Source organism: Plecotus auritus (genome assembly GCF_963455305.1).
Source record: "Plecotus auritus genome assembly, chromosome: 4".
In the NCBI taxonomy this organism is placed as follows: Eukaryota; Metazoa; Chordata; class Mammalia; order Chiroptera; family Vespertilionidae; genus Plecotus; species Plecotus auritus.
The window spans coordinates 153,172,692-153,184,935 of record NC_137775.1 but is presented as its reverse complement, the minus strand read 5'-3'; the positions used below and the strand labels follow the sequence as shown (position 1 = coordinate 153,184,935).

The window sequence follows — 12,244 nt, the reverse complement described above, 5'->3', positions numbered from 1 at the left end:
AAAGTAGTGTTGATTCAGATGCTATATAGCAATTATTAATTCAATCACTTTGTCTTGGCTTTTCTTCAGTGTGTGGGTGCTTGGTGTCAGTGGTCAACAATGTCTTGGTTCTGTCAATAATTATGGTTATTTAGTGTAGGCCTTAAAATTGAAAATGTGTACCCATGTGTAAACTTAAAAAATGATCACCCCAGCCCTAACCGGTTTGGCTCAGTAGATAGAGCGTTGGCCTGCGGACTGAAAGGTCCCAGGTTCGATTCCGGTCAAGGGCATGTACCTTGGTTGTGGGCACATCCCCAGTAGGAGGTGTGCAGGAGGCAGCTGATCGATGTTTCTCTCTCATTGATGTTTCTAACTCTCTCTCCCTCTCCCTTCCTCTCTGTAAAAAAGCAATAAAATATATTTAAAAAAATGATCACCCCAAACATTGCCTATCTTTCTTACTCAGTATCATGGCTTCTGAATTCAAGCCACAAATGATGATAAAATAAACTGACTTGCGAATGACATTTCTCACCTCTATACCTTGTTTGCTAGTGTTTGCATCAGGGACATAATTGTGCAAGTGAAATCATGCAGTTGATCAAAAGATATGTTTGCCTAAATAATTCGTTCCAACAGAGACCTTTATTTTACAATGCATGCTGCCCACCCCCTGATTTAGTTTGATTAGAATAGTTGTAAACAAACTGTAATTCAACATTTAACAATCAGATACCTTGACAGAGGGAAATAACAAGACTATTTTCTTCTTGCTTGTTAGAGATACACAGGTTTTTCATTTGTACCTTCTATTTTTTGTATTCACTATAGTTTTTTCTCCTCAGTGTAAGAGATCTTCTGCATTAGACACTTGGATTGTCTTGCTATATTATCATTTATCACTCCTGGCAAGCTATATCAAAGCCTCCCATGTCCTTCAGAATGTAAGTCATATTGTTGTACACATAGGACCAGGATAGTTTGAATTACTTCAAATAATAAGGAAAGTTCTTTTTAAGCAAGCATATGTGGAGATCAGTCCATTATTTCCCAAATTCAATTAACTTCTAAAAGAATGATGAAAAAGCAATGTGTGGTACGGAACTGAGCGCTATGGTGATACAGTTTATCTCTCATCACTCTCTTCACCTATATACCTGCAATGGAAGAATGGCTTGTTCCCTCTGAACCCAGCACATAACAATGGATTATTTTAGGACCAATGCCAAAATCACAAACTACATGCTTTATGAGTTGTTTTGATTAAGTGAATGATGAAACTTAACATTGCTTTTAGTTTGGGTTTCCAGAGATGTGATTGAGGTTAGAGCACTGGTTCCCACATTATTGTCCCTAGGCTAGCAGCATTAACATCACTTGGGAACTTGTTAGAAATGCAAATTCTCAGGCCCCTCCCAAGAATTATTGAACAGGAACTCTGGGTGTGACACTCAGCAAACAAATCCTCCATGTAATTTTGGTGCATCCTACCTTTTCAGAATCACTCCTTTGGGTATGATGCTGCCTCAGTCCAAACTGTTAAGATGTGAAAGAGTAATTGGTGCCATATGGGATATTAGTCTGAACTTTTATATACAGAGACAGTCAAGAAGAGGTTTTGTCCTTCAAAAACTTCTCTGTGTCTGAAAGATGCATAACATTATTAGTATATGTCAGCAATTTTCAATCTTTTTCATCTCATGGCACATATAAACTAATGACTAAAATTCTGTGGCACACCAAAAAATGTTATAAATGTTGTAATGTTTGCTTATCTGACAAAAAATAGGTATAATTTTGATTCATTCACACCAGATGGCTATTGTTGTATTGGCTGTTGTCATTTAAAATATATATATATTTGTATTGATTTCAGAGAGGAAGGGAGAGGGAGAGAGATATAGAAACATCAATGATGAGAGAGAATCATTGATCGGCAGCCTCCTGCACACCGTCTACTGGGGATCTGGCCCGAAACCCAGGCATGTACCCTTGAGCAGAATCAAGCCAGGACCCTTCAGTCCTAAGACCAATGCTCTATCCACTGAGCCAAACCAGCTAGGGCTGTTGTCATTTTTTTATTTGACAATCTAAGGGAAAAGAGGTCAGTGCCCCTGACTAAATAGGTATTACACGTTTTAAAATTTCTGTGGTACACCAGTTAAAAATCACTGGTATGTCAATGTAACTTTAAACAGTAAGTGACAGAACACTCTTTTAGGGAATAAGAGTTTTTAAGTACTTACTGAGGTTTAGAACAATACACTATTAAGATAATAAGTCACACCCTGGCCCTTGTGGTTCAGTTGATTGAAGTGTCCTCTCATAAATCTCAAGGTCTCTGGTTTGACTTGTGTTCAGGGCATGCACCCAGGTTGCGTTCAATCTCTGGTAGGGAGGCAACCATCCATGTCTGTCTATCTGTCTGTCTGTCTCTCTCTCTCTCTCCCCTCCCCTCCCTTTCTCTCTCTCTAAAATCAATGAAAATATTTAAAAAGAAAATAAGTCAAAGTTACTACTGATATTTTACAGATGTATATGTAAAATTGTAAGTGTTTTATAAAATATACATAATGTTTTATTGTGGCAAGAAATAATTCTTTATACAGAATAGATGTTTGATGGAATCAAATTTGAAGTTTTTTTTTCTGACCTTAACCCAGTCCACCCCATCAGATGATAAGAAATCTGTAAAGCTCAGATAGCTTTATAATCTGTCTATCACATAGGATTCAATAGCCCAAACTGTATTATTTGCTTTGCTTGCTTTAGCTCTACCTATAAAGTTATATTTCTGGATTTTATATGATTGAAAATGAATGTGATAAAACTCAAGGCTTAGGCTGATTATGTAAATATTGATTGGAGGCTTTGGCCAAGGAGTCTCCTGACTGTTTTTATTTGAAGTACACACAAGAATCTGGTGATGATCACACTTGCTAATGAGTAAGTGACAAACTAAAGAAGTGTCTTCAGAAATCCACGAGTAAGTTAATTAAAGGTCGAATTCAGAGGAAGTCACTGTAGCTGTCAAGATGTATTTCCTCCAGCTTGCAGCTGAGAAACAGCAGGAATAAAGAGAGAATATATTCAGAAACATGCACAAGAAAAGAATGCAGTTTCTCAGATTTTCAAACAATGACCCATCTGCTTGGAACACATTGACTATTAACAAGCACTTCCCACTCCATTACTTTAGCAAATATGTGCTGTGTGCCTGCAAAGCAGTGGGCACTGTAGAACTGTCAGCACATCAACAGAGATGAGAATAGATGGCTGCACTGACCATCATCCAGGTAGCAATACTTCCCTGTAAGTCAGCGACTGTTTTTATTGTTAAGATTAGGAAATATTAGAAGGCCCAGGGAAAATGTGCTTAGAATTACATTTACCACAAACATCATACTCTTTTCTTTCTAAGGTAATAGAGGCAATAGTCCTTCATTTAAAAAAATAGTAGAATAAAAAATTTCATTGGCATCCTCGGTTGCTATGGTAATAAAATGACAAATGGCCTTCATGTGCTTTCACGATGTATCAGTAATAAACTAACCATTTGGGAGCAAATTCATTCTCTCCAGACTTGTCTTTTGAGCAGAAATACTGTATGTTTTTATTAACTCATGAAGGAGGTGCTATTCATGCACTACTAATTATTAAATAACAATTATTAAATGAATTTGGTTTTTTAAAGAAATGAAGCAAGAGGAGATAAAGCAAAGACTCGATTTAGTAGCATTTCCTGTATTTCTGCTCTATTAAGTTTTCCTTTAGAAGAGTGGTCCAGAAGACATAAAGAATGAAGTACATAAACCATAATTTGAATAATAAAATTTATTGGACTTTTCTAAACACCATTGAGGAAAGTCTCAGCCAAATTTAGAAGGACAATAAAAGGTGAGCTTCAACTGTAGCTGTGGATGAATCCTCTGTATTTCCTCTTTTATCCTCTCCAGCTTCCACCCTATTTCTAATGCTGGGTGATTACTTGTTATTACTGTTGACTCTTACTTTATAGTCACTTCCCTATTCATAATCTTTTGAATTGGGAAAGTAACTATACTTATTTTAGCATAAAACTGAGGTCAGTACCTGCTTCAGGAAATTCGGCTGAACAATTTCTGCAGTCTAGATATTAATTACCTTTAGCTACATATTAACCATTGTGAGCACTTCATTACATTTTAGATTATTTGCCTGATTTTTAGAATCATATTTCTTTTCAAAGGAATGGTCATAGATCACTAATTGCTTTCTTCTTTAGCCAATTGCCTTTTCTTTCTGGTGCCAATTGAATTAACACCAACTAATATATATTTTTCTTGGACACATAAGTCTAAAATAAGCTTTTTGACTTTTGTTGTTGAAGGTCTGGTGTCTTTGGCTAAAATTAATTGACCCGGTGGTCAGGTTTTGTGAGCACTTTCATACTTTTCAAATGATTGCGCAAATGGTAAAAACCCAGCCTTGCAACCTAGTCCATAGGCTCTCCTGGTCTTAAGTATCAGTCTAACAAAACACAAAGGACCCTTGTAAGTATAAAACAGGTGTCCCACATAGTATGTAATTCAAGGGAAAACATTTATATCTCAACTTATATTTCTTTACACCCAGACAATAAAAGGAGTACTCTGTCTTTGATCATAATTTTTTTTTCTTTTTAAGAAGTGTTAGCCTAAATGGAAATGAATTCATTTAAAACTTTGATTATAATACATTTCCAAGTTATTGTATTATTAGTACTAGTGCTATCAACAATGTTACTGTATTATTATTAGTAGTGCTATTAATATTATTAAAGAGGAATGAAGCAACAGGAGATAAAGCCATAGTGTTCATGTTTTCACTTTTCATAAAAACATTTCAGATATATTATTTACCTCATTGCATGATAAGAAAGCTGGTGATCAACTAAATTCGTGACCGCATACTTAAAATGTTCAAACAAAAAGAATGCAGATGTTCTGAATTTCAATTCTAAGAATCTTTCTGCTGTACCTTCTTCCTTTAAAAATGGGGGTTTGTGTGCAGGTAAATCAAGAGAATCAACTAGAAGAGTTGAAAGTGTTTGTCTCTGGATAAAAAGAAAATGTGTGTGTGTGTGTGTGTGTGTGTGTGTGTGTGTGTAAGCTTGCAGTTTAGTTTTAATAACTAAGCTTGTAGAATTGTAGAATCTTTTAAATATCTGAATATGTAACTTTGATGAAAAAGAAAAATTAGCCCTGGCTGGTGGTGCATAGTGGTTAGAGCACTGGCCCAAGTACAGAAAGGTTGAGGGTTCAATTCCTGGTCAAAGGCACATGCCTAGGTTGTAGGTTTGATCCCCACCTGGGTTGGAGCAGGTGCGGGAAGCAACCAATCAACATGTCTCTCTCACATTGATGTTTCTCTCTCTCTCTCTCTCTCTCTCTCTCTCTCTCTCTCTCTCTCTCTCTTCCCCCACCCCCTTTTCCACTCTCTCTAAAAATCAAAGGAAAAAAATCTCCTCAGTTGAGGATTAAGAAAAAAATTTAAACTTTGAAATGAGAAGAGATTTGTTTTAGCAAGATGGATGAATGTTTCCAATTAAGGGTGAGATAATGAAGATAATAGAGGCAAAACTTAGGAAAATTTAGGAAATTTGATTTCATATTATATTCTACTCTACCAAAAAGAAAATGAACTATTATCTCCTGCTGAAAGTTGAAGAAGTTGAATATTAGAAAGCCATTGGCATCGTGACACAGAAGGAAGAAGACATACAAAAGGATTACCATGCATTAGTAGAATCGGACTGATAGTAGATAATCTGAATTTGTAGGTTACATGTCAGTGAAAGTTTATGGTTTTCTGCAGCAACTACAGTCTATGAATGAAATAGCTAACAAACATGGGGCCTTATTAAGAGTCTGGAAATGGCAAAGGTGAACTAATAGAAAGAAGAGATTCTAGGTTGTTCTCAGTCCCTTAGTAGTTAGAGAGGCAAAGGAAGCCAACTTTGGGGAATATCTGGAGAGTTTGAGACTGGAGGTTTTAAATAGAAAGAAGAACAAAATGAGAAAAGAGGATGAAAGATGGATATTAAAGCTAATAATTGCAGCATTTTAGATTATAGTGTAGAAGTTCTTCAAGCAATAATGAAATAGGTCAAATAGGCAGCCAACATCAAGCAGGTCAACAGTCACAGGTGACACTGATACAACCACTAGGAGTCCATCTCCAATGCAAGAACTCAGTCACGTGGCCTCGAGGTACAAGGTAAAGATGGAAAACCACCCAGTGAGCCACAGTACTGATGGTCCTCCCAGAAAGAGCACAATCACAAATGTGTTCCCTAGAATTTAGCACCAGGAATAACTCCGGTTCAGTCAGCAAGCCTGGAAACTGCCCTCAAGCACGTGGTCCTGTGCTTACATTGTGCTGGGAATGCGTTACCGCACTGCAAGAAGTTAATTAATCAAAGCATGCAGCTTCTGAATATGCAGATAAATTAGGAAGGAAAATTGAAACTTTGCTATGTGATTTTTCTTAATGATTAGAGTGTGTTCTAAATAAAGAGAAAAACAAATTGATTGCCCAAAACCACGATAAGCGCTTTTAATTCACAAGGGTTAAGCACATAAAAGTCAGGATATTAAAAGTGAAGGTTCTCATAGAAACATTAATTTGACAACATTATGCATACTCAGTGTGGGAGGTTTATATTTAATAGCATGAAAACAGTAGGGAATGTTGCAAAATGTGACTCAGTTAAACAAATTAAAAAACAGATTCAGGGGAAAGTCATTAAACATGATTATGGAAAAAAGAAAACGCCTTCAAATCTTTAAAAACCAGTTTTCAATGAAAATTATTAATTTTTACCATGAATCAATTTTCCTTAGCACATTGCATATTCTGACATTAGTTAATGCCTCTCAATTGCAGTTCAGATTTGATTCTAACAGAGCAAAAGGAGAACTTACTGGTTATTTTCATGGTTTAATTGATAAAGGTTTTGGAGAATGGAACTAAAAATTAAGGGTTTGAATTGCTTTTTGTTTAGTATATAGAGAAAATGGCAGAGATTTTAGTAAAATACTGCCAATGTACTATTACCTTGCTTATATATTTTCCTTCTGCATACTATTCTCAGGTATATGTTATGCAAATTCCAGTCTAACCATGCAAAATGTCTTATGTAGGTGGCATAGAACAAGAAAAGAAGAAGCATGGGGAATGTTTAAGGAAGGAAGTGTGCCGGGAAACAAACCCACAGCCTTTACTATGTCTGCATTTTGGTTCCTGCCTCTTGAACTGGACAGCAGGTCTGGAAGCCTGTGTTCCCCAGTGCAGCTGTCCTGAGCTACCACAGGCTGTCCGTCCCATCAGGCTGGCCACATATGCTCCATTCACTTTATCGGTGACGCAGAGACAGGGGTATTGGACCCATGCAGTAACCTCTGGGAGCATGTCACCTCTCAATTCAGTCAGAATTAAAGGCAATAATGAAGGAAGGAAGGAAAAAAGGAAGGAAGAAAGGAAATTGTGTTATGAGCATTAAAACACTAACCCAATTATAATTATGACTCAATTCTAATTATTATTTAATTTTAAGTAACAACAATTTTGTGATTCTTTAGATCACATATAAGTTATTTGGTGCAAAATTAACAAGAGAAATCAGTCCCACTTCCTGAAAATTGACATTTTGCTTACATTTCTGTTTTCTATTGTATTTTATATCATAGCAAAGCAGTTTACTGAACAATGGAGGTCCATTCATGGAAATGAGATATGTAAATTCCAGAGCTAGCAGGCTCCTGGCCCAGCATTCAAACCACCTCTTCAAAAAAACCACAATGGTCTGCATTTTTTTCACTGAAAAATCCTTGCAGCCACATTTCAAGGCAATGGACTCTTTATACATGTATGAAGAAAAATGCTTTTTATATTTACTTTAATCTTTAACCCCTGATCTTTTCTGTTTTCAAACAAACAGAAGGACACAATGCAAATTGCAAACTGGCAGGATGTACAAACAAGTGTTATTGAATATTCAGAAGTACACTGGTATTTCTAAAGTTCAACAATACACCACTTAAAGTCTTTCATTTTTAATCTTCCTTATTCAGGCACTACAAGGCCACATAAGGAGGGTGAGGTCCCTGGAGTGGACTATATCTTCATCACTGTTGAAGATTTTATGGAATTAGAGAAAAGTGGTGCTCTCCTAGAAAGCGGGACTTACGAAGGTAAGCACAACTCTACTGCTATATCTATTCCTTGTTGCATCAGTTTTTCCTCTCAAATTCATTAAAACATCAGGTTACCAATGTGCTACTGTTGTGGGATTAAAAGCTTTAATAAGGTCATTTTAAAAATCTGTTTCCTAAAGGAAGGCTAAATTACATCTGAATTAATGCTACTCTTAAGATGCCAAGAGCGATGTATATGTATATATCCACTGAAGTATCTGTGATTTCCTCCTGAGGCTACGCTGTGATCTTGCAGATAAATTATCTTCATATCTAGGTAGCAACTAAAATAGCACAGGGCTTGGGTTCAAGTCCTGTCATGACCTCTCCAGTTACTTCACTTCACTGGTCTTCACTTCCCTCCCATGCACAATGATGGAGTGGGGAAAATATGATCCTGTGGATCCACTCTAAAGCTCTAGCACAATCGCAGGTGCCCTTGTGTAGCTGAGTCAAACATGAACAACGTATGAAAATGAAACCTTGAATGTGGGAAGTAGGTTTCCATGGAAAGAGCACTGTAACACGAGCCACAATCTGCCTTATTATTTACCCACTATAGAATTATGTAACCTAGTTAGTATCTCCGGCCCTCAGGAGTCTTAGATGTAAAGGGGAACAATAGAATCGAAACATACAAATAAATAACACGTAACAAATTTATACATTTAAGTAACACCTGCATGCATGCAGTTTATGTCTAATGAAATTATGTGTCTGTGTATGTATAATGAGATTTTAAAATAATAAAACAAAACAGTGGAAAAATAATAATTTCATTCCATCTTTACAGTTCTTATATGTGTAAATTATATTTGTATGTATTATTAAGTCTAAAGATGAATCTGGTTTACTGAACTGCAATTAATAGTGAGTGATATTATAAACAAAACTCATAACATGTGCACTGCTGCTTAGCCCATAAAATATCTGAGGTATACCATCAGCAAATAAGCTGCATTTGTGAATAGTTAGGGTCTCCACTACCTCCTTCATGTTCCTGCAGATGTCCTATAGACTATAGTTATTTAAGAACTCAATATTTTTAAGTTGCTAAAAGTATTAAAACCTCTTTTTTTTTTTTTTTTTTTTTTTTTTTACTTCACACTCCTCAGACAGTTTAGGCTGAGACATTTAGTTGTTTATTGCCAAATTACATGATATAGGCAAAAATACCAATAGAGAGAAAATGGTTTTATACATGAGTCTTGTTTCTTCTTCAGATTGTCAAAAATAAATGATAGTGGAGACTGATTGAAAATATTTTAAATATTTTAAATAAAGAAGTTGTGTTAATCATATAAGCCTGCCTTAAATTATGTCTGAAAAATAATGGTCTAACTTACAGAAAATCATTATATGAAGAAGTCAGTAATAAACAGTAAATTTTATAGTGTATTTTCCTATGGGGTTTGCAACATTATTTAGTGGCATTCATTAGGCTGCATATTTGCAATTTTAATGTATTACATTTAATTATCTAAATATAATATTTACATAGCAAAGAACTGATGTCTTAACAAACAGAAGCATGCCAAGAGTAGAATTATTAACAATATGACCTTTTCTCTGGTTTTAAAAATAAAAACTGTATTAACTGTATAAAAGGTGAAAATATTAAATGAAATATTTATTTTAAATTCATTCTAATATTCTCATGATGAATTAGGTGTCATGAAATTTAATATCAATATATTTAAATATATAATCTAGCTTAAATTTTAGGTTCCAGTTGAATTTTTGGAGACATATCCTGAAACCACACAAACATAACCAATTTGTGAGCCCCAGAGTGGGTTATCCTAAATCTTCAGAGTTCTTTTCAGCATTGACAGTACTTTGCTCAGTTTGGTGCCAATGTGAATTACCCCAGTGTGCACAGAGCTGATCATTAAGTAACAAGGCTGAGTTATATACATGACTTTGGGGAATCAATATCATTATTTACACATTATGTACTTGGATAAATAAAAAGCTCTTTTCTCAGGTCACATAACTATCTGGATGGACACCTAGGGCGCTGGATGGACACCTAGGGCGCATTCTCCAATCTCAGAATCTCCACATTTTCCTACAATTATAGTTGAGCAACTAGTGGAATTGACATTCTAATAAAAATTACTGGTATTCATTCAGAATTGATCCTGAGCTCTATATTCAGGGCTAACCCTTAATGTATTATTTTTCAAGGAAAACTAGGGAATACCTTATCTACTTTGGTGCTCTCAGACTTTAAAGAATAACAATCATGTGTTACTCAAGTAAACAAATACCCTAGAACTTTAATATTTGTTACCCCTTCATGATATCAATCTTTCATAAGATTTCTTCAATAAAATCCCAGTTGTTCTATGTTCTATGTTCTTCCTTCTGCAGTGGTAGGGCTATTGCTCCCTTCTCTCCTACTACTGGAATATTCTCATGCCTTCTTAGTACTCTTTAAAGCCCTCCAAAAGACAAGAAAATCAGTCTGTAATATCTGTGAATCCACCAAAAAAATAATCAAGAAGGTATTGAATTACTCTAAGCATCAGAGTAACAGACTTGTGAACCATGTGGGGCCCTTAAGACTGATTCCAACCCACAAACAAAAAACAGCAAAGCTGCTAATGCAACTGGAGGTAGGAAGAAATCCCCTGCTTCTTCTTGCCTATAATGCTTGCCAACTTGGAGTATTTCTTTTTGGGAACTGGGCACCCATTCATTTTTCATTAGCAAAGGTAAAGAAAGACCTATATAAAATGTCTGGTTAAGTTGCTCATAACTGAGAAAACCATTCTTATGATTTTTCTGTGCTTCACCTCACCATTCAGTTTCAGAACAGAAAACACTCATCAGAAAAGTAGTTATGAAGAAGAATATATTCTTTTAAGCACTTTTCATATGTATACATTTTGTCGCATTGTTGATAATTCTAATTTTAATCTTGGTGAACAGATGTAGCTAAAATGGCATTTGTTCTTTGATTAGAAATCAGATGGACTGTCCTGAATTGCAGTTATCCCTCGTAGAAATTGACTCAAAGTCCTCGCTCCAAAGGAGCCATTCCGTTACTTACCAGAGGCTGCAGGGAAGACCTTAATGTGCGTGAGTTACCATCTACAGTTATGCCACGTGGCCCTAGGCAGAACTTGTGCAGATTCTTAAAGCCTTTTTCTGCACCACCAACCCCTGACCCAGGCTGAACACTTCATTTCAGCTTGCTATAAAACAGCTGCTGAATGTTCTGGCATGTAAACGGCCCAGAGGCCTTGGCTCTGAAGGACCATCAGGTATTGGTAAAGAGACTCTTTTCCATAAGTTGGATGATCACTTTTTCACCTTTTTATATTCAGTCAATTTTAAATGTAAGTTAATAGAACAAGGCCCAGTGGCAAGCCTGTCATAATCCCAGGTAACATGAACATTATGAATCGTCATGCCAGGACTGAAGTTGTAAACACAAGTGAAACACAGATCACAGAGTTCTTTGGATGAATGAGATAATTCCTTTGGGATTAGTGAGACACCAAGAGGTAGCATTAAATGAGTAGGTCTGGTTACCTAAAGGTTAAGTACTCTACCTGGAAGTATGCATGTCTTTAGGAACTGTCCAAAGTTCTGAATTTACCAGGGTTTAAATCAGTGAGTCCAATTATCTGGAATGCTAATTCATGGTTTCACTGACCACTCGTACCAGTTGTCTGCCTCAACCTGTGTTCTGAATGTTATCATGGACTAACCTCAGGTCCCATGAGTGTGCCTGGACTCTCATTTCTTTTAATTCATATACTAAGATCATCCACAATCATGTTTCAGAGTAGTACTTCTGTAGTTTTTCTGTTAAGGAAGTTACTAACCCTAAAGTTAAATGTTCTCTTTAAATGGATATAAGCTCACTTGTAACACTGCTCCAACTTTTAAGAGAACCAAATCAAGACCAGCAAGTTATTTTGGCATCTGACAGAAGATAGTGAAAATATCTCAATTGCTGTGGTTTCTCCTACTCATGGATGCTAATATCTATGGACTCCAGCCTACTGCAAACAGCATACCTTAGTGTCTTA

The 12,244-nt window shown here is 36.0% G+C and overlaps 1 protein-coding gene across 11 annotated transcripts in view; it reads left to right on the top strand.

Annotated features, from left to right (window-relative positions):
- The window catches only part of MAGI2 (membrane associated guanylate kinase, WW and PDZ domain containing 2), a 1,233,836-nt gene that overhangs the window by 689,170 nt on the left and 532,422 nt on the right, over positions 1–12,244 (top strand). For all 11 annotated transcript variants that reach the window (XM_080663639.1, XM_080663638.1, XM_080663637.1 and 8 more), the window contains one exon: positions 8,076–8,195. In XM_080663639.1, the coding sequence (XP_080519765.1) occupies positions 8,076–8,195 (120 nt within the window). The remainder of the gene's footprint in view (positions 1–8,075; positions 8,196–12,244) is intronic.